The sequence below is a fragment of the Moschus berezovskii genome, chromosome 3, assembly GCF_049115385.1.
Source record: "Moschus berezovskii isolate FMDL1 chromosome 3, NW_MosBer_1.0, whole genome shotgun sequence".
NCBI lineage: Eukaryota > Metazoa > Chordata > Mammalia > Artiodactyla > Moschidae > Moschus > Moschus berezovskii.
In genome coordinates, this window is record NC_142462.1 from 20439351 (window position 1) to 20465293 (window position 25943).

Sequence of the window (25943 nt, forward strand, 5' to 3'; positions counted from 1 at the left end):
ACGATGATGGAGTGTAACTGAGCGGTGACAAGCGGTCCAGGTCAGACTCTTGGTGGAGGACCCCCTCGGCTCGGGACTCGGTCCTTGAGTGCGAGCATCCCAAGCTCTCCACGAAAGCCATGCCCCTTTGGAAGGAGGACCGGCCCGTATCCCGCCTGCCGCTCCGGCTCGTGTTTCAGGAAGGTCCTCATATTAGAACGGACCAAACCGGATGAAGGTCGCGTGCCCTCTTCCGCTTGTGTTCGGTTTGCTTATATCCGGCTTGGAAAGAGAGGCAAGCGGGTGCTGAGCTTCTGCGCAGGCGCGGCCGGAGGTCCACGCGCGGCGTTATGTCTGCGCTGCACGTCTCGCGTGTCCGGGCCTTGTATCGGCGCATTTTGCTGCTGCACCGGGTCCTGCCCCCAGACCTCAAGGACCTTGGCGATCGGTACGTGAAGGACGAATTTAGGAGACACAAGGCCGCTGGCTCTAAAGAGGCCGAGCGATTCCTGCAGGAATGGGAGGCAAGTAACTCTGGTGTCCATCGCCCCAGACCTTTGGGGTCCCTCAGAGGCGTCCCGCTTTGTGGTTAGGAGAGACCGCCTGACCTGGCTGGTCTCCGGGCCCCCCGCAAGCTCGGGCGGAGCGGCAGCCTGTCCCGTTTGAACTGAACAGCGCAGAGCAGTTTAAACAGTACCTCCCAAAGCTACATCCCGCGGGTCCCGCCACGGCACATCCCGTACTCCAGCGCGGCAAATTCAGTCGCCTTTTGCCTGGCGCCGGAGCGGTGAGGATGGAGGTTAGAGAATTGACTAAGTCACCGTCAAGTTTTTAAAGAGCTTCCCGTTTGGCAGCTTTTTGTCCTTGCACTTAGCAAGCGCCTGTTGATCGTAGTTTTCTCCTTATTTTAGAGGCTTGTTTCTATAATCACCGTTTTAAAAATTCCAGTGCTCTTTGTTCGGTCTTAATAGTCTCATATTATATCATAACTGATAACAGAAATTGGAAATGCCTGGGGTTTATTACAAGCGGTGAGCAAAAATGCTGGTCAGAGTTAAGTCAGGTGAAAGTTGGTTTCTTCGTAATCATGTACTTCGTTTCACGTAGTCACGTTACTTTTTAATTTGCATCATTGCACTAGATCTTAAGCAGACAGAGGCATTAGCTCCTTTGATTTCCCTTCCTTTTTCTGAGTGAAGTCAGAAGATACTCGGAGTGTATATTTAAAAATAACTCTTTATTTTTTTTGCCATGCTGAGTCTTCGTTGCTGCGCGGGTGTTTCTGTAGTTGTGGCCAGCGAAGCTACTCTCTCGTTGCAGTGCGTGGGCTTGCTTGCCGTGGCTTCTGTTGTTGCGGAGCTCGGGCTCTAGGCACGCGGGCTTGGTAGTTGCCCGGAGTTGGACTCAGTAGTTCCGGCTCCTGGGCTCTAGAGCACAGGCTCAGTAGTTGTGGCCCACGGACTTAGTTGCTCCCTGGCATGTGGGATCTTACCCAGTCAGAGATTGAACCGTGTCTCCTGTATTTGCTGGCGGATTCTTTACCACTGAGCCACCAGGGAAGCCCCCAGAGTATTTAGAGTATTTCGTGGGGTTTGGAGTCGTGCAGGGATTACCCTCAGATATGATTTGCAAATAGCAGGAAAGGAATGGAGTTGACTATTAGAGGGACAAATAGAGGGACTATTTGAATGCACTTAGTAGTGTTGGTTGAAGAACTGAGTTAAGAAATTTCTTACCCTAAAAAGTTGATGACTACAGAAACTACTGAAGGCTGCTTTTTTTAAAAAAAAAAAGCCAAAAGGGTGAACATTAGGGTGAACACAGAACTTTTTAACTGAGTCGCAGAAGTTTTGATTGTGCAATTCTCATTGAGGCTTTCGAGAGGGACATTTAGGAGGAGGGTGAAATGTAGAATTTGCTTAAAAGTTATATGTATTAGATGTAATAAGGTCGCCTAGAGCCAGGGAAGTTGAATCTTTTAAAATGCAGACTGCTTTCTTTTAATATGGTAACTTGATCTTGAAGTCAGAAGAATTGGATTCAAATTAAATTACTGGCATTTATTAAATGTTATATCGCTTTTCCTAGTTTTATTATCTCATCTGCAGAATAATAACAGTATTTACAGTGTGCACCTCTAAATTAGGGCCTCCCAAGTGACTCAGTGGTTTTAAAAAAAAAAAAAACACAAACCCAACTGCCAGTGCAGGCAATGCATGAGAGATGAACTGGATACCTGGGTGGGGAAGATCCCCTCGAGGAGGAAATGGCAACCCACTCCAGTATTCTTTCTTGAAGAACGCAGTGGACAGAGGAGCCTGGCAGGCTACAGTACATTGTATTGTAAAGACTGGGACCTGACTGAGCACACACTCACACAGCTTAAAATTAGTGTATGTAAATATAAGTGACATCTTTTAAGCCAGGTCAGTTTGTGGCAGGACCAGGAGTTTAGCGTTGGAAAGAAATAAGGGCATTTTGGGAGGTCCTAAAGCATAAAAACTGGGAAACTTTTTAGGGAAAGAATAGGAACCCAGAATACCAATAGGCTGAAAGTGAAAGTTGCTCAGAAGTGTCCGACTCTTTGGGACCCCATGAACTATACAGTCCGTGGAATTCTCCAGGCCAGTACACTGGAGTGGATAGCCTTTCCCTTCTCCAGCAGATCTTCCCAACCCAGGGATCAAACCGGGGTCTCCTGAATTGCAGGTGGATTTTTTTTTTTTTTTTTTTTTTACCAACTGAGCTATCAGGGAAGCCCGATAATAGGCCAGAGACATTAATAAGAATAGACATTTAAAAAAAAACTAAAGTAAAAAAACCACACTGTTGATCAACCCACTAGACTTGGTGTCAGGAAATCAGCTTAAAAAAAAAAACTTATTCCAGTGCTGTGTGGTGTTTGGTCTCTGGGATTCTTTCACACACTTCTAAAATTACTTATGAACTTGAATTTATTTTACTTTATAAAGAGCAAAGTTGGGTGTGGGTACTACTGGAGAAGAGAAAGGGGAAGGAGCAGGAATGCTAGGGGGCTCAGTATTGGGAGGAGAGTTCTCTATTCCCTTCTCTGATCCCAGAAAACTTGCAAATATTAGAGCGAGTTCAACTGGGCAGATTTCTATTCACGGACCATTTGAGGGCTGGTAAGAGGAAAGTACTTCATTTTGTCTTAAGGATAAAAATGTACATGCATAATCGCAAAGTAGTGAATTTATGTTAATTCCTTACCATGAAAGAAAAAATGTTAAGTTCAGGAAAATATGTTGGGATTCTATGGAAAATGATAACTGGTTAGTAAAATACCTGTTGTGATCTTACTCCCAAGTCTTTTAAGAGACAACTCTATAAAGAGTGGAATTGGGGTTGGGTAGATCAGGTGGGGTTCTTACTTATTATAGAAGTTTAAAAATTCTAACTATGCTCAGTTTTGAAGAATAACTGATTTAGGTAATACTTCCCATTTTTCTTTCTGTGCTGACCCAGTTGCAGAGAGAACAACTCTTTACACTTGTTTTCTTGGAAATCAGAATAAGCACTGAAAATTAAATAGCGAGTATGACACGTTTGCGTTAGAGTGTGAGACATTTCTCGGGAACAGCTTTGAAAAGTGTATTTAGTTTTTCATTTCTGGGCCCCACTTACTGCTTTCTTGCCTGGTCTCAGTTTTCCTTAAGTAGCTGCTTTGTTCTGTGTCTCTGGACAAGGCTGATAGTGAAAGTTTCTGGAAAAAGCAAAAATTATTAAACATTCTTTAGTTATTGATCACTTATTGCGAGGCAGAGTGCTAACCTTGTGGGACACAAAAATGAATAACATATGTATTTCACTCTTATGGTGTCCAAGTTTCGAGTTAATAGACGTTTATAGTATGGAAGGGTGTCTGTTAAAATGCTGTGGGACCAAAGAAGGAATGGAAGTTGAGGCCACATGTAATGTATGACAGGATGTTTGGGCAAGTCAGAGTTGCCTTGTCAAGAAAAAGACCCTGGGAAAGTGAAAATAAAACATATGCAGAGGTATCGAGGTAAGAAACAGAATGAGTTTTTCCAGGATCTGCAGTGATCAGAATTTAGTGTATTATATGGGAGATTAGGAAAAGATTAAAGCTAAAGAGGTGACGAGAAACAGAATATTCTTTTAAGGATTTTAGGTCTTTATTTTGAGTCATTGAAAGATTCTAAGCAGTGGTGGTGAAAATGATTCAAATTATATTCTAGAAAGATCATTTAAACAGGAGTGGAAAGGAATGATGGAGAAGGTGATGGCACCCCACTCCAGTACTCTTGCTTGCAAAATCCCATGGATGGAGGAGCCTGGTAGGCTGCAGTCCATGGGGTCGCTAAGAGTTGGACACGACTGAGCGACTTCTCTTTCACTTTTCACTTTTATGCTTTGGAGAAGGAAATGGCACCCCACTCCAGTGTTCTTGCCTGGAGAATCCCAGGGACGGGGGAGCCTGGTGGGCTGCCGTCTATGGGATCGCACAGAGTCGGACACGACTGAAGTGACTTAGCAGTAGCAGTAGCAGTAGCAGCAGAAAGGAATGATTGAAGAATTAAGCCAGACTGAAGGCAGGGAGAGCTTTTAGGAGAGATGTAGTAATCCCAAATATGAGTTGGAAAAAAGTTCACTTGAGTTTCTCTGTAAGATTTTTAAAAGAAGAAGGTTTTACAGAACTTTTTATATATATATGTATTAATGTAACTATTATTTACATTTATATATAAAATATTCATTTATATTTTATATAGATAATATGTTATATACAATATGTTTATAAACATTTAATTTATATTAATAAATATAAATATAATATATATATTAATTCCTGTGTATAATTTATATATATTTATAAATATATATGTTTATAATATAAGATATATATATATATAATGTAACTAACAACCCTAATAAATTTATGTAACTGAACCAAGACAGAGCTGTTGAGGATGGAGAGTATGGATTTTTGTGTTACTCTTTTTGCAGTAGACTAGAACTTGAGTTGATGACCAATACAAGATTAGTTAGAGGGGAGGAAATAGAATGGATAACTCTTAAGTTTTGGAATATGATACCAATAACCAAAATAGGGTGTGTGTGTGTGTGTGTGTGTGTGTGAACCAGAATAGGGTGTGTGTGTGTGTGTGTGTGTGTGTGTGTGTGTGTTAACCAGAATAGGGTGTGTGTGTGTGTGTGTGTGAACCAGAATAGGGTGTGTGTGTGTGTGATAACCAGAATAGGGTGTGTGTGTGTGTGTGTACAGAGGGAGCAGTGGCAGATGAGTTCATTATCGTTCAAAAATTCTGATGGGACAGTCAAGTGATGATGTACTGAAATACATATACCTCTGATACTCAGGTGACAGATTGTGACTGGAGATAGTTAAAATTTATTACTTGTAGTCGGTCGGTGGGCCAAATATGTGAATGAAGGTGCCCAGACTGGTTGTAATGGGAAGCTGGTCAAAGATAGCCTTGAAGAGAATGAAGGTAGTGGTGTACTGCTGAAATGTTCTTTCTTTCCCTTTTCTGTATCCTATTGTTCCTAGCTATTTCTGCAAAGCAATGTACTGTTTCCTTCTCTGATTGTGTTTAAGTCTTTAGGTTTGTATGATAGGCCTTATTTATAATATTCCCTTTTTTAATTTTGTTGTATTCATTTTTGAGACAAGGAAATGCTTCAGATTCATGTAATTGTCCATTTGTAACTCACATGAGATATCTCTTTCTTATTTATAACTTTGACTATCAGGTTTAACAATGTATGATGAAGTTGCATGCCATCTATATTTAGAGTTTCCTTAACGTCATATAATTAGGGTTAGGTGGGTATTTTGCAGTTTTTAGAATTGTACACCTCTCTTACCTAATTTGAAGACTTCATTGTTTTTTGCTTTTGAACATCCTGATTTGTACTTTGTATTTTAGTTTGTGGGGAAAGGGAATGAATTGCCTCTGTCGATGGATTATTCATGTGGGGGATCATCTGCCAAGTATGGGGGAGTCATCTGGGAGCCTCTTAGTTGCACTGTTTGCTGTGCATGTTACTCTGTTTTTGTGATGGTTTACTGGATGATGATGGTTGATTGAATGGTGATGTGTTACGCATGTGTTTTCTACATGAAGCCTAACCATTTAAAAAATTTTAGCTGGGCTGTGGTCCTTAACTAATGGTTGAAAAAGGGTTAAAGGAGAGGATTTGAAACAGTATATCCTTGGAATATAAAATGTTTCTGTTTTAAATTTCTGAACCATTTGGAAGTTTTTTAAGATATTGTTTGTTTAGAGAAAGACTTTTAATTGGTGTCATGAGATGTGTTATAACAGTGCTTATCTTATAAAGTAGCTAAAGATGTTTTTAAAAAATAATAGTTTGATCAACATTGCATATATTATCGACTTTATACTATGTTACTGGAACATAGAGGTATGTCTTTTTATTTAAATGATTTTAAATGTATTGCCATTATACAAATGGCTTGCCATTGTATAATCTTATTCAAAAACACTATCCTCCATTACAGTTGTGTATGTGTGTGTATGTTTGTAGATGCATAGATAAAAGTCTGTAAAATAAAAAAAAAAATAAATAAATGCATTAATTTTTTTAAAGAAAAAAAAATAAATGTATTTGAATTTATAGATTTAAAGTAATGATAATAGCATGATAATATTAACATGCTAGTGGTTATGGTTCTAAAACAAGACTGTATGTGTTTGTAGAGGTGTGTGTATTTGTATACCACACAGAATTAAGAATTTGAAAGTTTTGCGTAGAATTTAAAGATTTTGTATGCATAGTATTAATTTTTCTCGTTTACTTATTTTATGACATAATTATGTTTTACAGTTGCTTAATAAGAGCAAATATCTGAAATTTTACATAGGGAGAGTATTAGAATTGATTGAAAGGACTTCAGTAAACTTTTTTTTCAGTTAATGCACTTAAACTTTTTTTAAAAACCAAAGTATGTTTCAGTTCAGTTCAGTTCAGTCACTCAGTCTTTCGTGTGGTTAAAAAAACTAAGTTGTGTAGAAGGGCTTATAATAAGGACCGATATTCTTTTTTATTCCTTAATTTATCTCTTCTGGGGACAGTTTTCGTTTTACTTTGGTGTCTTTTTTTCAGTTTTCCAGTATCTTGTTAATTTTGGTTATCTGTCCAAATTTATAAGGAAAGCAATAATAAACTAAGAACTGTGCATATAGTGAGGTGTGTTGATTAGAAAGTTAACATTTATTTATTTATTCTTAGAAAATTATTTTTGAATTACAGAGTTTCAGTTAATCTCCCTTGCATTTGCTTCTGACTCCTCCTCTTTACCTCCCTGGAGTTCACGTTCAGTTGATTCTAGTTTGGCTTTATCCTCAGATCTTTTCTGCCTTGAAGCTGTGACTGCTTTTATCGAGGCTATTTTATTAATTACACTCCTCCACCTGCTTTTCATCTTGAGAAATTTATTGAACTCTGGCTTCTAATGGCCCTTTCTTAATTATTATGGATTGCTCCTTTAAAAGTGTCTTTATTATCAAATCAGTGGAATTGTGGAAGGGTGAAGAAGTAAGAAATAAGCTTCTGTGATTTCTCTAGTCTGACATCTCGAACTGGGGATCCTTAGATTTTTCATTTTAAAGATGAAGCAACTACGGCTTGTAGAAGTAAAATGACTTGTGTGGTATAACACAACTCGTTGCAATGAAAACCTTGTGCTCTTACCTCATGATAATCAGTTATTTTTGAAATGTTTCCAAAAAACTATTCAACTTTTGTTTAATATAGAATGATTACATGTTTTTTTCTTTGAATTTTTCTTTCTTACTGCAATTTATTTGTATATTTGGTTTGTTTTCCATTTTGGGTATTTTTCTTAAGGGACAGGGAAGTCTTTTAAAATCATATTTCTATCAAATACACCTCTGGCTTAATAGGGAAATGTTTAGGTGTTGTTTAGGTAATAATTTAATGTTTATTTATTTATTTATTTTTTTGAGCCTGTTCTTAGTCTAAGGAGTAAGCAGTGAGGGAGAGGAGAGAAGGGCAGAGATGTTGACACTTCTGATGGTACCAAGTCCTGGAGGAGGCGCTGGGGTTTAAGGGGTGACCGTGGACTTGGACAGGATGGGGGAGCCATCCCTTCCCAAGAGAGGATGGGGCGGGCGGAGCCTGAGGAGCTGGGGCAGCTGGTGAGCTGGAGATCCAGGTGAAACAAGTCTAGTTACCTCCGTGGCGGGGGAATTAATGTTTATTAACCCAAGATTCTAATTGGGAAACATTTCTCTCTCAAAGATTGTTTTCGTTAACAAAATGAGAATGGAAGTTACTGCAGTGTTGGATGAGTGTGTCCTGTGTGATTTTGGGGAATTTTCTTTGGACCTCAGTTGTCTTAGTAGGGGAAGTAATATTTTACTCTTGAGATTGATGGACCGAGTTCTCTTTTACCTAAGATATGATTATATTAGGAGATGAGTTAAAACTATATCAAATAGCTTAACCTACTTTACACTTTTCATTGGCACCACTGATTTTTCCCTTTAATCTTTTCTTTAAGTTTCAGGGCTTTGTATTACTATAGTGATAGAATGGATAATAAAAACAAAATATGCTTTATTTGTCTTTGTAATAGTTACCATTAGTATAAAATTAATAATTCCTGAACTAAAAAAAATAATAAAAAGACAAATGAAATATATTTGGGATTAATGTGATAGATGATTGATAGCATAAGAAGAGCTTGGATTAGGAAAACACTGGTAGCTTTAATAAAGGAACAGGCAGAAGGGACTCTAATAAGAGGTTGTTCTGATTTATATACAAATTTAACTGCTGTGCTTAATGTATATGGTAATAGTGGACACTTTATTTTTTTATTGGAGGCAAATTACAATAATATATTGGTTGGTTTTGCCATACATTGACACGAATCTGCCCTGGGTGTACGTGTGTTCCCTTTCTTGAACCCCCCTCCCACCTCCCTCTTCCCTATATCCTCCCTCCAGGTCATCCCCGTGCACCAGCCCCAAGCATCCTGTATCATGCGTCAAACCTGGACTGGTGATTCATTTCACATATAATATACAAGCTGCAATGCCATTCTCTCAAATCATCCCACCTTCACCCTCTCCCACAGAGTCCCAAAGACTGTTCTATACACCTGTGTCTCTTTTGCTGTCTTGTATACAGGGTTACGGAGAAGGCAATGGCAAGCCACTCCAGTACTCTTGCCTAGAAAATCCCATGGACCGAGGAGCCTGGTGGGCTGCAGTCCATGGGGTCGCTACAAGTCGGACATGACTGAGCGACTTCACTTTCCCTTTTCACTTTCACACATTGGAGAAGGAAATGGCAACCTACTCCAGTGTTCTTGCCTGGAGAATCCCAGGGACGGGGGAGCCTGATGGGCTGCCGTCTATGGGGTCGCACAGAGTCAGACACGACTGAAGTGACTTAGCAGTAGCAGCAGCATACAGGGTTAAGGTTACCATCTTTCTAAATTGCATATATATGTGTTAGTATGCTGTATTGATGTTTTTCTTTCAGGCTGACTTCACTCTGTATTATAGGCTCCAATTTCATCCACCTCATTAGAACTCATTCAAATGCATTCTTTTTGATGGCTGAAAAATACTCCATTGTGTACATGTACCAAAGCTCTCTTATCCATTCGTCTGCAGATGGACATCTAGGTTGCTTCCATGTCCCGGCTATTATAAACAGTGCTGCAGTGAACATTGGAGTACATGTGTTTCTTTCAGTTCTGGTTTCCTCGGTGTGTATGCCCAGGAGTGCGATTGCTGGATCATATGGCAGTTCTATTTCCAGTTTTTTGAGGAATCTCCACACTGTTCTCCATAGTGGCTATACTAGTTTGCATTCCCACCAACAGTGTAAGAGGGTTCCCTTCTCTCCACACCCTCTCCAGCATTTATTGCATGTAGACTTTTGGATAGCAGCCATTCTGACAGGTGTGAAATGGTATCTCATTGTGGTTTTGATTTGCATTTCTCTGATTACGAGGGATGTTGAGCATTTTTTCATGTGTTTGTTAGCCATCTTTATGTCTTCTTTGGAGAAATGTCTGTTCTTTGGCCCGTTTTTTGATTGGGTCGTTTATTTTTCTCGAATTGAGCTGCAGGAGCTGCTTGTATATTTTGGAGATTAATTCTTTGTCAGTTGTTTCATTTGCTATTATTTTCTCCCATTCTGAAGGCTGTTTTTTCACCTTGCTTATAGTTTCCTTTGCTGTGCAGAAGCTTTTGATCTTAATTAGGTCCCATTTGTTTATTTTTGCTTTTATTTCCAATATTCTGGGAGGTGGGTCTTGGAGGATCCTGCTGTGATTTATGTCGGAGAGTGTTTTGCCTATCTTCTCCTCTAGGAGTTTTATAGTTTCTGGTCTTACATTTAGATCTTTAATCTATTTTGAGTTTATTTTTGTGTATGGTGTTAGGAAGTGTTCTGGTTTCATTCTTTTACAAGTGGCTGACCAGTTTTCCCAGCACCACTTGTTGAAGAGACTGTCTTTTCTCCATTTTATATTCTTGCCTCCTTTGTCAAAGATAAGGTGTCCATTGGTGCGTGGGTTTATCTCTGGGCTTTCTATTTTGTTCCATTGATCTATATTTCTGTCTTTATGCCAGTACCATACTGTCTTGATGACTGTGGCTTTGTAGTAGAGCCTGAAGTCTGGCAGGTTAATTCCCCCAGTTCCATTCTTCTTCCTCAAGATTACTTTGGCTATTCAAGGTTTTTCTGTATTTCCATACAAATTGTGAGGTTATTTGTTCTAGTTCTGTGAAAAATATCATTGGTAGCTTGATAGGGATTGCATTGAATGTATAAATTACTTTGGGTAGTATACTCATTTTTACAATATTTATTCTTCCAATCCACGAACACGGTATATTTCTCCATCTATTAGTGTCCTCTTTGATTACTTTCACAAGTTTTTTATAGTTTTCTATGTACAAGTCTTTTGTTTCCTTAGGTAGATATATTCCTAAGTATTTAATTCTTTTCGTTGCAACAGTGAATGGAATAGTTTCCTTAATTTCTCTATTTTCTCATTATTAGTGTATAGGAATGCAAGGAATTTCTATGTGTTGATTTTATATCCTGCAACTTTACTGTATTCATTGATTAGCTCTAGTAGTTTTCTGGTAGTCTTTAGGGTTTTCTGTGTAGAGGATCATGTCATCAGTGAATACTGAAAGTTTTACTTCTTCTTTTCCAATTTGTATTCCTTTTATGTCTTTTTCTGCTCTGATTGCTGTAGCCAAAACTTCCAGAACTATGTTGAATAGTAGTGGTGAGAGTGGGCACCCTTGTCTTGTTCCTGACTTTAGGGGAAATGCTTTCAGTTTTTCACCATTGAGAATAATGTTTGCTGTGGGTTTGTCATATATAGCTTTTATTATGTTGAGATATGTCCCTTCTATTCCCACTTTCTGGAGGGTTTTTATCATAAATGGATGTTGAATTTTGTTGAAGGCTTTCTCTGCATCTATTGAGATAATCATATGATTTTTATTTTTCAGTTTGTTAATGTGGTGTATTATGTTGATTCATTTGCGGATATTGAAGAATCCTTGCATTCCTGGGATAAAGCCCACTTGGTCATGATGTATGATCTTCTTAATGTGTTGCTGGATTCTGATTGCTAGAATGTTGTTAAGGATTTTTGCATCTATGTTCATCAGTGATATTGGCCTATAGTTTTTTTTTTAATGGGGTCTTTACCAGGTTTTGGGATTAGGGTGATGGTGGCCTCATAGAATGAGTTTGGAAGTTTCTTTTCCTCAGCAATTTTCTGGAAGAGTTTGAGTAGAATAGGTGTTAGCTCTTCTCTAAATTTTTGGTAGAATTCAGCTGTGAAGCCGTCTGGACCTGGGCTTTTGTTTGCTGTAAGATTTCTAATTACAGCCTCTAGTTCCGTGCTTATGATGGGTCTGTTAAGATTTTCTTTTTCTTCCTGGTTCAGTTTTGGAAGGTTGTACTTTTCTAAGAATTTGTCCATTTCTTCCAAGTTATTCATTTTATTGCCATATAATTGCTTATAGTATTCTCTAATGATCCTTTGTATTTCTGTGTTGTCGGTTGTGATCTCTCCATTTTCATTTCTAATTTTATTGATTTGGTTCTTCTCCCTTTGTTTCTTGATGAGTCTGGCTAGTGGTTTGTCAATTTTATTTGCCTTCTCAAAGAACCAGCTTTTGGCTTTGTTGATTTTTACTATGGTCTCTTTTGTTTCTTTTGCATTTATCTCTGCCCTAATTTTTACGATTTCTTTCCTTCTGCTAACCCTGGGGTTCTTCATTTCTTCCTTTTCTAGTTTCTTTAGATGTAGAGTTAGGTTATTTAGTTGACTTTTTTCTTGTTTCTTGAGGTGTGCCTGTATTGCTATGAACTTTCCCCTTAACACTGCTTTTACAGTGTCCCAGAGGTTTTGGGTTGTTGTGTTTTCATTTTCATTAATTTCTATGCATATTTTGATTTCTCTTTTGATTTCTTCTATGACTTGTTAATAGTGGACACTTTAAAGCAGTGTGGATTTCCAGTGCTGGGAGAAGAATGGAATTATAACATAGCCATATGATGGATGGGTTAGTATGGAGCTCTTACTAATGGTGCTTCAGAGGAATTAATGCTGCGGAAAACTGCTCATGATACAACTAAACATAAACAGTGTTTATCTTTGGGTGATAGGATTAAGGATAATTATAATTTTCTTCCTTGTATCTCAGAATTCCAGATCATGTGCTACTTTAGTAATTATAGGAAAGCCAATAAATGTGATTTTTTAAAAAATGCAGTTGAATATGCTCAGTATTTCTGTTTCTGATTATATCACAAAGCAAAGGCAATGTCATTCAGTGAGTCAGCCAGCACATTATAAATACATTTTGTAATTTTACCCTTTAAATTATTTAGGGTAAACTTAGACTTCTTCATGTTAAATGAATCTCAGTGATATATTTTATTATTTCTTGTGAGCTTTGTAAAATTAAAACAATCTAAATGTGTAGACTTTTAGTATTGTAAATAACCACTGAAATAAGACAAGAGAAGAAATAAAAGGCATCCAGATTGAAAAGAAAAAAATAAAACTGCCTTTATTTACAGGTGATGTGATTATGTAGACAATTTGATGTAATCTACAAAGAATCTTCTGGAATTTAGTAAGTCAGTTTAGCAATGTTGTATGATACATGACTAATATATAAGAATTCAGTTCAGTCGCTCAGTCGTGTCCGACTCTCCGTGACCCCATGAATCACAGCACGCCAGGCCTCCCTGTCCATCACCAACTCCCGGAGTACACTCAAACTCATGTCCACAGAGTCGGTGATGCCATCCAGCCATCTCATTCTCTGTCGTCCCCTTCTCCTCCCACCCCCAACCTTTCCCAGCATCAGAGTCTTTTCCAGTGAGTCAACTCGTCGCATGAGGTGGCCAAAGTATTGCAGTTTCAGCTTCAGCATCAGTCCTTCCAATGAACATCCAGGATTGATCTCCTTTAGAATGGACTGGTTGGATCTCCTTGCAGTATAAGGGACTCTCAAGAGTCTTCTCCAACACCACAGTTCAAAAGCATCGATTCTTCGGCGATCAGCTTTCTTCACAGTCCAACTCTCACATCCATACATGACCACGGGAAAAACCATAGCCTTGACTAGACGGACCTTGGTTGGCAAAGTAATGTCTCTGCTTTTTAATATACTATCAAGGTTGGTCATAACTTTCCTTCCAAGGAGCAAGCGTCTTTTAATTTCATGGCTGCAATCAGCATCTGCAGTGATTTTGGAGCCCAAAAAAACAAAGTCTGACACTGTTTCCACTGTTTTTCCATCTATTTCCCATGAAGTGATGGGACCAGATGCCATGATCTTTGTTTTCTGAATGTTGAGCTTCAAGCCAACCTTTTCACTCTCCTCTTTCACTTTCATCAAGAGGCTTTTGAGTTCCTCTTCACTTTCTGCCATAAGGGTGGTGTCATCTGCATATCTAAGGTTATTGATATTTCTCCTAGCAATCTTGATTCCAGCTTGTGCTTCTTCCAGCCCAGCGTTCCTCATGATGTACTCTGCATATAAGTTAAATAAGCAAGGTGACAATATACAACCTTGATGTACACCTTTTCCTATTTGGAACCAGTCTGTTGTTCCATGTCCAGTTCAAAAGAGCGAAATGGCTGTCTGAGGAGGCCTTACAAATAGCTGTGAAAAGAAGAGAGGTGAAAAGCAAAGGAGAAAAGGAAAGATATAAGCATCTGAATGCAGAGTTCCAAAGAATAGCAAGGAGAGATAAAGACTTCCTCAGTGATCAATGCAAAGAAATAGAGAAAAACAACAGAATAGGAAAAACAAGAGACCTCTTCAAGAAAATTAGAGATTCCAAGGGAACATTTCATGCAAAGATGGGCTCGATAAAGGACAGAAATGGTATGGACCTAACAGAAGCAGAAGATATTAAGAAGAGGTGGCAGGAATACACAGAAGAACTGTACAAAAAAGATCTTCACGACCAAGATAGTCACGATAACGTGATCACTGACCTAGAGTCAGACATCTTGGAATGTGAAGTCAAGTGGGCCTTAGAAAGCATCACTACTAACAAAGCTAGTGGAGGTTATGGAATTCCAGTTGAGCTATTTCAAGTCTTGAAAGATAATGCTGTGAAAGTGCTGCACTCAATATGCCAGCAGATTTGGAAAACTCAGCAGTGGCCACAGGACTGGAAGAGGTCAGTCTTCATTCCAATCCCAAAGAAAGGCAATGCCAAAGAATGCTCAAACTACCGCACAATATAAGAATTAACTGTACTTTTTTATACTAGCAGTGAAAATTTGGAAATTAAAGTTTTAAAATATCATTTACTATAAAAAACTATCAAATACAAAGGGAAACTTCAGATAAAAGGATGTACAAACCTGTACACTGAAAACTATAAACTGTTGCTGGAAAAGAATAAATATGTGCGGATTAAAAATTAAACTTCAGTTATTACTCCTTTTTCCCTAACCACTAGAAGATATATGAAGAATTTAAAACCTTTGGAGCTGTAAATTGAGATTAGAAAAGAGTCAGCAGGGCTAACTACCTGGTATAGTTTTAAGTCTTTTTAAGCAATGTGAAGAATCTTCTCATGTTAATTTCTTAGAGATCATGTTTAAATAGTGATAATTCTCCAATAACTTAATTTGATCAAAATTGTTACTTAGAAATCCATTTTAATTTTTTACCTTTTCTTTTTCTAACTATTGTAGAAGGTTGCATGAAGGCTGACAGTGAATTATAACTGGCAGAGGAGATTGGTTAACTGTCTTCTGGCAGGTCAGACAGAGGATGGAATGTGGCTTGGAAGCCAGTAGGCTTAGGAAGGTAATTCTAGATAGATTTGTGCCACCTGGGATTGTCAGCATAAGCCGTGGTAGTTGATTTTGTAGATGTGGAATTGGACTTTTATCAGTATACCCAGCGGTGATAACATATTCACACTAACTTCAGTTCAGTCGCTCAGTTGTGTCTGACTCTTTGCGACCCCATGGACAGCAGCATGCCAGGCTTTCCTCTCTGTCATCAACTCCCAGAGTTTACTCAAACTCATATCAGTCGAGTCGGTGAGGCCATCCAACCATTTCATCCTCTGTCGTCCCCTTCTCCTCTGCCTTCAATCTTTCCCAGCATCAGGGTCTTTTCCAATGAATCAGTTTTTCGCATTAGATGGCCAAAGTATTGGAGTTTCAGCTTCAGCATCAGTCCTTCCAATGAATATTCAGGACTGATCTCCTTTAGGATGGACTGGTTGGATCTCCTTGCAGTCCAGGGGACTTTGAAGAGTCTTCTCCAACAGCACAGTTCAAAGGCATCAATTCTTCGGCACTCAGCTTTCTTTATAGTCCAACTCTCACATCCATACATGACCACTGGAAAAACCATAGCTTTGACTAGACAGACCTTTGTTGGCAAAGTAATGTCTCTGCTTTATAATATGCTGTCTAGGTTGGTCATGACTTGTCTTCCGAGGAGCAAGTGTCTTTTAATTTCATGGCTGCAGTCACCATCTACACTGATTTTGGAACCCAAATAAATAGTCTGTCACTGTTTCCATTGTTTCCCCATCTATTTGCCATGAAATAATGGGACCAGATGTCATGATCTTAGTTTTCTGAATGTTGAGTTTTAAGCCAACTTTTTCACTCTCCTCTTTCATCAAGAGGCTCTTTAGTTCTTGTTTTCTGCCATTAAGGTGATGTCATCTGCATATCTGAGGTTATGCAGATGACATCACCTTAACAGCTTGTGCTTCATTCAGCCCAACGTTCCTAATGATGTACTCTGCATGTTAAATAAGTAGGGTGACAATATACAGCCTTGACGTACTCCTTTCCTGATTTGAAACCAGTCTGTTGTTCCATTTCCAGTTCTAACTGTTGCTTCCTGACCTGCATACAGATTTCTCAGGAGTCAGGTCAGGTGGTCTGGTATTCCCATCTCTTTCAGAATTTTCCATAGTTTGTTGTGATCCACACAGTCAAAGGCTTTGGCATAGTCGATAAAGCAGAAATAGATGTTTTTATGGAAATCTCTTGCTTTCTCTACGATCCAGCGGATGTTGGCAATTTGATCTCTGGTTCCTCTGCCTTTTCTAAATCTAGCTTGAACATCTGTAATTTCACGGTTCATATACTGTTGAAGCCTGGCTTGGAGAATTTTGACCTTTACTTTGCCAGCGTGTGAGATGAGTACAGTTGTGCGGTAGTTTGAGCATTGCTTGGCATTGCCTTTCTTTGGTATTGGAATGAAAACTGACCTTTTCCAGTCCCATGACCACTGCTGAGTTTTCCAAATTTGCTGGCATATTGAATGCAGCACTTTCATAGCATCATCTTTTAGGATTTGAAATAGCTCAACTGGAATTCCATCAATTCCACTAGCTTTGTTCGTAGTGATGCTTCCTAAGGCCCACTTGACTTCACATTCTAGGATGTCTGGCTCTAGGTGAGTGATCACACCATTGTGATTATCTGGGTCGTGAAGATCTTTTTTGTACAGTTCTTCTGTGTATTCTTGCCACCTCTTCTTAATATCTTCTGCTTCTGTTAGGTCCATACCATTTCTGTCCTTTATCACACTAACTAAATTTATATAATACTGAACTATATGGTAGAATGCTGATTTCTCTGGGTAGGGGAATGGGGCTGGTGAAGCCCAGCAGTCAGAATATTTATATTTAGATCCAGAGACACTTCTTTCAGAGATGCCTCAGAATTTAGAATTTTTAGATTTTAGAAAGGTAAGGAGTGTATTTGGATTGTAAGAAACATTCCAGTGGGATCTGGAGTGGCACCCTATAATTAAGTACATTCATATTTCTGCAGCAAAGCTTTTGACTTTTCATATTAAGTGGAGTAAATAAAAGCTGCATGGCCATTTAGGTCAGGATTTGCCACCAGATGAGTTCTAAAAAGAGCTTTTGTGTTTTGAAACTTCTTTGACTTCAGAATTGCGAGTCAGGGATGGTGGACCTCTGTTAAGCTTTCTGGGAAACTGAATTAGTGTTTAGAAGGTTGCCTGGTAAACATGGAATTAAAATAATGGGAAGCAAGTCGGCATGAGAGATTGCTCACCAGGTCTCACTGTGCTCGTAGTAGAAACCATCCATTTAGTTTACAGTGGAAAACACCGTGGGACCTCAGGCGTCACTACCCTTTTCTCCTGGGCGGTGCAGAACATATGTTTCGGAAGTTTGCCGCCTCTTGTTACTTTATTTTAAGCACCTTTTTCTTCTGTCAAAGCGTTATTATTATTTAAGCTACCTGATTTGTCTTCTGGGCCTGAGAGAATTCAGGTATTTCCCATTGCTTGTTGATTTCATTAGCTCAGTTCCCAAGGGAGGATCATGTTTATCTTATTTATAAGTCTTTGGTTTTCTTTGGTCCTGAATCAGTAGAACTTGCAGCATTTCTAAAATAAATAAATTTGGCTTTCAAGCACTAAAATATTTTTGCTTTATCTGAATAGATTTTAAACATGTACATGGTCTTTTTTTTTTTTCCTTCAAAAAAAATATTATAAACATACAAAAAAGTAGACTGTTGTTTGCTGTATGGTTAAGTTGCAAAGGATTCTGGACTTTGCTTTAGAGATGCTTTGGTGAAGATGAAGCTGTCCACAGTTTGTTTAAAACTGTCTCATTGAATGAAAAAAATCATGCACTTTTCATAGGAACTTCTCCCTTTTCAAACTAAGATTGGCAGCTTATCACATGGCAAACACAGCACACAGCATCAGTGGGTGCAGCTTTACAGCACATACCCAAAGCTCTGACACCTCCCAGAGGCACCTTGTTCACTGCCTCACACTTCCCAGCCTGGCTGTCTGAGTTACTTATTCTGTAAGGTACAGATATGTGCAATTGATAATGCAGGATTTCTAGCCAGTAACCATATTTAACACCATTCAGAAACACCATGAGGCTTCCCGGGTGGCGCTAGTGGTGAAGAACTCACCTGCCAGTGTAGGAGACAGAAGAGACACGATTCATTCCCTGGGTGGGGAAGATCCCCTGGAGGAGGGCATGGCAACCCACTCCAGTGTTCTTGCCTTGCCTGGAGAATCTCATGGACAGAGGAGCCTGGTGGGCTACAGTCCATAGGGTTGCAAAGAGTTGAACAAAAGTGAGGTAACTTAGCACACATGCAAAAATACCACAAACATTTACATGCCTTTACTAAGCTAGTATAAGCAAGATTCACAGAGTGAGCAAAATTTCTTATTTTAAAATGTTTGGAAATATGTACAATTTTGATATAGTTTCAGGGTGTTCATAACACCCTTGGCTACTTCATGTAAACTACTTAAAATTTCCAGTGCACTTTTAGAAACTGCAATAGGATCATAATCTAATGCAATCTAATGCAGGCAGAGCCATCTCAAAGAGGTTTATTATGGTGTTTTCCCTGCTCTGGAATTCATGTTGCGTTAGGTACTCAATTTTATTTCTCCGTCCTTTTTCCCAGCTCTTTCCTTCTTTTGTCCTCCTGTCATCCTCTTCATCTTCCTTTTTTCAGGCAACAGCTCTCTCTTTTGCACCATCAGATTTTCCTCAGTTGGCTAAATCTTTCTCCTTTTTCCTATTTCTCCTCCGGCCTCACTGCCTTGTTATTGGAAAGATGCTTTTTTGCTGTCCAGTTACTCTGTGTATCTCTGGTCTTCAGTGGAGGTGTGGGGCTCGTGGACTTGGTCTCAGGGTGGAGCCTTGAACAGGGAATACACCCAGTAGTTGGCCACTTGGGAGCGTTAGGAGTCCTTCCTGCTTCAGGTGTTCCAAAATGCTCCATGTCTAGGTCATCAAATTTGGATTTCCTTTCCCAGACGTTGTCTTCTGTATCTCAGAGCACTTCTTTACTTCACTTCAGTTCAGTTCAGTCGCTCAGTCGTGTCTGACTCTCTGCGACCCCATGAATCACAGCACGCCAGGCCTCCCTGTCCATCACCAACTCCCGAAGTTCACCCAAACTCATGTCCATCAAGTTAGTGATGCCATCCAGCCATCTCATTCTCTGTCGTCCCCGTCTCCTCCTGCCCCCAATCCCTCCCAGCATCAGAGTCTTTTCCAGTGAGTCAACTCATCGCATGAGGTGGCCAAAGTATTGGAGTTTCAGCTTTAGCATCAGTCCTTCCAATGAACACCCAGGATTGATCTCCTTGCAGTCCAAGGGACTTTATTTTTTTGGACTCCAAAATCACTGAGGATGCTGATTGCAGCCATGAAATTAAAAGACGCTTACTGCTTGGAAAGAAAGTTATGCTAGCCAACCTACATAGCATATTAAAAAGCAGAGACATTACTTTGCCATCAAAGGTCCTTCTAGTCAAGGCTATGGTTTTTCCAATGGTCACGTATGGATGTGAGAGTTGGACTGTGAAGAAAGCTGATTGCCAAGGAATTGATGCTTTTGCACTGTGGTGCTGGAGAAGACTCTTGAGAGCACTTCTTAGAACACTGCAAAAGCAGAACAACAGCTGCAGTGCTGATGGGGTCCCTGGATATTTCTTTTTTGTATCTCTGCTTTGCCTGCACAATGAAGGCAGAGAAGCCCCATTGCTCTTTGGTTTCTTAGGTTACCTTTAGCTGTATTGACTTATTGTTTGCTGGCCTCTGGATAAAATTTTAAAGAATTGGGTAGTTTCTTGATGATTAGGATAGTCATGCATGTCTGCATTTAAAAACTAAAGACACCTTTCTGTGCCATTTTAAGCAGTTGTATTTAATCTTTTTGTGTCCAAGGCTAGATTAGTCAAGCAATTGAGACAACGTTTGTAATAATAACCTATTGGAAGCTTGATACTTTTGTAACTACTTTTATGCTATGAGTACATTTCTGAAAAGGTGTTTATAAGTTTGTAACAATTTTAACTATTTTAAGTATACTGGTGGGATTAACTATTTAAAGAATTTCTTTTGTTAATCCTTTTGTAAAATGAATAATCAGCCCATAATTCCTTTCTCTGTGTAAACCTGCATTTGCATACATCAAATTTGTTTTAAATAGGGTATGTCTACAAATGTCAAGACATGTGTCTGAAAAGCAGAAAATTTAATTTCTGTTTGATGTGAAGAACAAAATTCAGATTTGGCACTTTTGATAAGTGAGACATACCAGATTCTTTTAGTTCTTTTCTTTTCAACTAAATGCTATCAAAATATGCTCTACACCTTTAATTAAGAGGTGGCAAGAAGTTCATATATTAAGACTGAACTGCAGTATATTTTTAAACTATATTTTCTTAAATAGTGAATAGGGCTAGTATGAAGTTATATAAAGTTTAAAAAGTTATTTAGTAGTTTTATCTTTTCTTAAAGCATAACTGGAATCTCACATCTTAATGATTCTTTTCCTTTAAAAATTTTGCTTTGTCTTAGTTATAGAAGTAGATGTATTTGTTGCTTTTAATTATATTTGTTAGCTTTCTACTTAACAGTAGTTTGGTGATGATACTCAAAAGTTTATTGCTCTGCTTAATACTTGCATAGTAATTCATCCTTTTTTTAGTATGGGTGCTGAAGTCTTATTAACCAGTATTAACCATAAACAGCTATTTAGTCCACAATATAGCATAAATACAGTAGATTTATCATGAAAAAAAAATGTAGTTGCCATTGTGTAATACTTTAACTGTGCTGTGGTTAAATAGACTTTTTCTGCAGGGCTGTCTGGAAGCCTAATTACCAGTTGTTACACTGTTTCTCTGGGAAAGTATATACAAATTAAACTCTCCAGTGTTGGAAACTTGACCCCATCTCTCAGACCCTCTGCACAGCCTATTGGATAGTCAGTCAAAGGAGAATCCTCTCCTGATTTTAGATTCGTGACGTTTGATTCCATGGAAAGTAAAGCCTTCCTTCCATAACTGAGGAAGAACACAGTGGGTTAGAGAACCCTTGGAAATGTCCTGGGACCCCGTACAGACATCTCCCAGTATACCAATAAATAAGGCCAACCGTTTATTTGTTCATGGCCTTAACAATTTGAGTGTTGGAGTAATCTAGAAGACATTGTTAAGGACAAAAACCGGAAAGCAGTGAAGCAGGAGCAGAGGTTTCAGCAATGAGTGCATGGAGAAATTGTTCCAAACGTAGGTCTTGAATTGCGTGAGGAGGTTGGTCACACTCTGCCAGGGAGAACTAGACAGAAGGAACTCAACCGAGTTCATTTGTTCCCTCATTCATTCAGTACCTGCTGTTTTTCAGGGGATACAGAAGATTAATATGTGGTCAGTATATTTAAGGAGTTTGTAAGTTTATACAGGTCTGTATAAGATAGAATAAGACTCATCGTATTCTAAAGAATAGTAGTTTAGAATGTTGGTCCTTTGGCATCGGGGCAAACTGATACAAGCACAGGAGGAAACGTCTCCTTCTCTTAGCCGTCCAGTTTATGATTATTAGATAGCTTTCTGCTCAGTATATCTACCCTGTCACTTGCTGTTCCTTCATCTGACTCTGTTCTGTTAAATTTTGAAGATCTTTTTATCTTTGAGTTTCTTTTTAAAATATAACTGTCCTGTGAGAAATTTCATTTTAAATTATTGTCAACTAATACTTTAATGATTAACAGTGACATTGATTAACATCTAACTATTTACTATGTCTGCGCCGCCGGGGCCGGCGTCTCTCGCGTCGCGTCTGCGCCGCCGGGGCCGGCGTCTCTCGCGTCGCGTCTGCGCCGCCGGGGCCGGCGTCTCTCGCGTCGCAAAGAGGTGCGGCCGTGAGGAGCTACCCCACGCCTGAGGCCAGGGCCGGCCCCACGTCCAACAGGCGGTGGCTGCGCTGGCGCAGGAGGGCCGAGAGGAGCTACTCCACGTTCAAGGTCAGGAGGGGTGGCCTTGAGGAGATACCCCTCGTCCAAGATAAGGTACAGCAGCTGCACTTTGCTGGGGCGGCTGTGAAGAGATTTTCCACGACCAAGGTAAGAGAAACCCAAATAAGACGGTAGGTATTGCTAGGGGGCACCAGAGGGCAGACAAACTGAAATCATAATCACAGGAAACTAGCCGATCTGATCACATGGACCACAGCCGAATGTGGTCCACTGGAGAAGGGAATGGCAAACCACTTCAGTATACTTGCCTTGAGAACCCCATGAACAGTGACAAAGGGCAAAATGATAGGATACTGAATGAGGAATTCCCCAGGTCGGTAGGTGCCCAGTATGCTACTGGAGCTCAGTGGAGAAATAACTATAGAAGGAATAAAGGGATGGAGCAAAAGCAAAACCAATACCCAGTTGTGGATGTGACCAGTGATAGAAGCAAGGTCCGGTGCTGTAGAGAGCAATATTGCATAGGAACCTGGAATGTTAGGTCCATGAATCAAGGCAAATTGGAAGTGGTCAAACAGGAGATGGCAAGAGTGAACGTCGACATTCTAGGAATCAGTGAACTAAAATGGACTGGAATGGGTGAATTTAACTCAGATGACCATTATATCTACTACTGTGGGCAGGAATCCCTTAGAAGAAATGGAGTAGCCATCATGGTGAACAAAAGAGTCCGAACTGCAGTACTTGGATGCAATCTTAAAAATGACAGGATGATTTCTGTTCGTTTCCAAGGCAAACCATTCAATATTACAGTAATCCAGGCCTATGCCCCAACCAGTAATGCTGAAGAAGCTGAAGTTAATCGGTTCTATGAAGACCTACAAGACCTTTTAGAACTAACACCCAAAAAAGATGTCCTTTTCATTCTAGGGGACTGGAATGCAAAAGTAGGAAGTCAAGAAACACCTGGAGTAACTGGCAAATTTGGCCTTGGAGCACGGAATGAAGCAGGGCAAAGGCTAATAGAGTTTTGTCAAGAGAATTCACTGGTCATAGCAAACACCCTCTTCCAACAACACAAGAGAAGACTCTACACATGGACATCACCAGATGGTCAACACCGAAATCAGATTGATTATATTCTTTGTAGCCAAAGATGGAGAAGCTGTATACAGTTAGCAAAAACAAGACCAGGAGCTGACTGTGGCTCAGATCATGAACTCCTTATTGCGAAGTTCAGACTTAAATTGAAGAAAGTAGGGAAAACCACTAGACCATTCAGATATGACCTCAATCAAATCCCTTATGATTATACAGTAGAAGTGAGAAATAGATTTAAGGGACTAGATCTGATAGATAGAGTGCCTGATGAACTCTGGATGGAGGTTCGTGACATTGTACAGGAGACAGGGAACAAGACCATCCCCATGGAAAAGAAATGCAAAAGAGCGAAATGGCTGTCTGAGGAGGCCTTACAAATAGCTGTGAAAAGAAGAGAAGCGAAAAGCAAAGGAGAAAAGGAAAGATATAAGCATCTGAATGCAGAGTTCCAAAGAATAGCAAGGAGAGATAAGAAAGACTTCCTCAGTGATCAATGCAAAGAAATAGAGGAAAACAACAAAATAGGAAAAACAAGAGACCTCTTCAAGAAAATTAGAGATTCCAAGGGATCATTTCATGCAAAGATGGGCTCGATAAAGGACAGAAATGGTATGGACCTAACAGAAGCAGAAGATATTAAGAAGAGGTGGCAAGAATACACAGAAGAACTGTACAATAAAGATCTTCCCGACCAAGATAGTCACGATAACGTGATCACTGACCTAGAGCCAGACATCTTGGAATGTGAAGTCAAGTGGGCCTTAGAAAGCATCACTACTAACAAAGCTAGTGGAGGTGATGGAATTCCAGTTGAGCTATTACAAGTCTTGAAAGATGATGCTGTGAAAGTGCTGCACTCAATATGCCAGCAGATTTGGAAAACTCAGCAGTGGCCACAGGACTGGAAGAGGTCAGTCTTCATTCCAATCCCAAAGAAAGGCAATGCCAAAGAATGCTCAAACTACCGGACAATTGCCCTCATCTCACACGCTAGCAAAGTCATGCTCAAAATTCTCCAAGCCAGGCTTCAGCAATATGTAAACCGTGAACTCCCAGATGTTCAAGCAGGTTTTAGAAAAGGCAGAGGCACCAGAGATCAAATTGCCAACATCCGCTGGATCATGGAGAAAGCAAGAGAGTTCCAGAAAAACATCTATTTCTGCTTCATTGACTATGCCAAAGCCTTTGACTGTGTGGATCACAATAAACTGTGGAACATTCTGAAAGAGATGGGAATCCCAGACCACCTGACCTGCCTCTTGAGAAACCTGTATGCAGGTCAGGAAGCAACAGTTAGAACTGGACATGGAACAACAGACTGGTTCCAAATAGGAAAAGGTGTACGTCAAGGTTGTATATTGTCACCTTGCTTATTTAACTTATATGCAGAGTACATCATGAGGAACGCTGGGCTGGAAGAAGCACAAGCTGGAGTCAAGATTGCTGGGAGAAATATCAATAACCTCAGATATGCAGATGACACTACCCTTATGGCAGAAAGTGAAGAGGAACTCAAAAGCCTCTTGATGAAAGTGAAAGAGGAGAGTGAAAAGGTTGGTTTGAAGCTCAACATTCAGAAAACAAAGATCATGGCATCTGGTCCCATCACTTCATGGGAAATAGATGGAAAAACAGTGGAAACAGTGTCAGACTTTGTTTTTTTGGGCTCCAAAATCACTGCAGATGCTGATTGCAGCCATGAAATTAAAAGACGCTTGCTCCTTGGAAGGAAAGTTATGACCAACCTTGATAGTATATTAAAAAGCAGAGACATTACTTTGCCAACCAAGGTCCGTCTAGTCAAGGCAATGGTTTTTCCCGTGGTCATGTATGGTTGTGAGAGTTGGACTGTGAAGAAGGCTGATCGCCGAAGAATCGATGCTTTTGAACTGTGGTGTTGGAGAAGACTCTTGAGAGTCCCTTATACTGCAAGGAGATCCAACCAGTCCATTCTAAAGGAGATCAGTCCTGGATGTTCATTGGAGGGACTGATGCTGAAGCTGAAACTGCAATACTTTGGCCACCTCATGCGACGAGTTGACTCACTGGAAAAGACTCTGATGCTGGGAAAGGTTGGGGGCGGGAGGAGAAGGGGACGACGGAGAATGAGATGGCTGGATGGCATCACCGACTCTGTGGACATGAGTTTGAGTGTACTCCGGGTGTTGGTGATGGACAGGGAGGCCTGGCGTGCTGTGATTCATGGGGTCGCGGAGAGTCGGACACGACTGAGCGACTGAACTGAACTGAACTGAACTGAATTTACTATGTGGCTCAGAGGTAAAGCCTCTGCCTGCAATACGGGAGACCCAGATTTGATCCCTGGGTCAGGAAGATCCCCTGGAGAAGGAAATGGCTATCCACTCCAGTACTCTTGCCTGGAAAATTCCGTGGGCTACAATCCATGGGGTCGCAAAGAGTTGGACAGAACTTAGCGACTTCACTTTCACTTACTATGTGAACTTGGATAGTTAAGCCTCAGTTTCCTCACCACTAAAATGAGAATACCAGCAGTACTTACTTCAGAAGTTAAGGA

At 39.9% G+C, this 25943-nt stretch overlaps 1 protein-coding gene across 1 annotated transcript in view; it reads left to right on the forward strand.

The window, feature by feature from the left end:
* Window positions 1-252: 252 nt before the first annotated feature.
* The window catches only part of SDHAF3 (succinate dehydrogenase complex assembly factor 3), an 84130-nt gene continuing 58439 nt past the window's right edge, over window positions 253-25943 (forward strand). The window contains exon 1 of the mRNA XM_055420467.2: window positions 253-503. Coding sequence (XP_055276442.1) covers window positions 330-503 — 174 coding nt within the window. The 5' untranslated portion in view covers window positions 253-329. The remainder of the gene's footprint in view (window positions 504-25943) is intronic.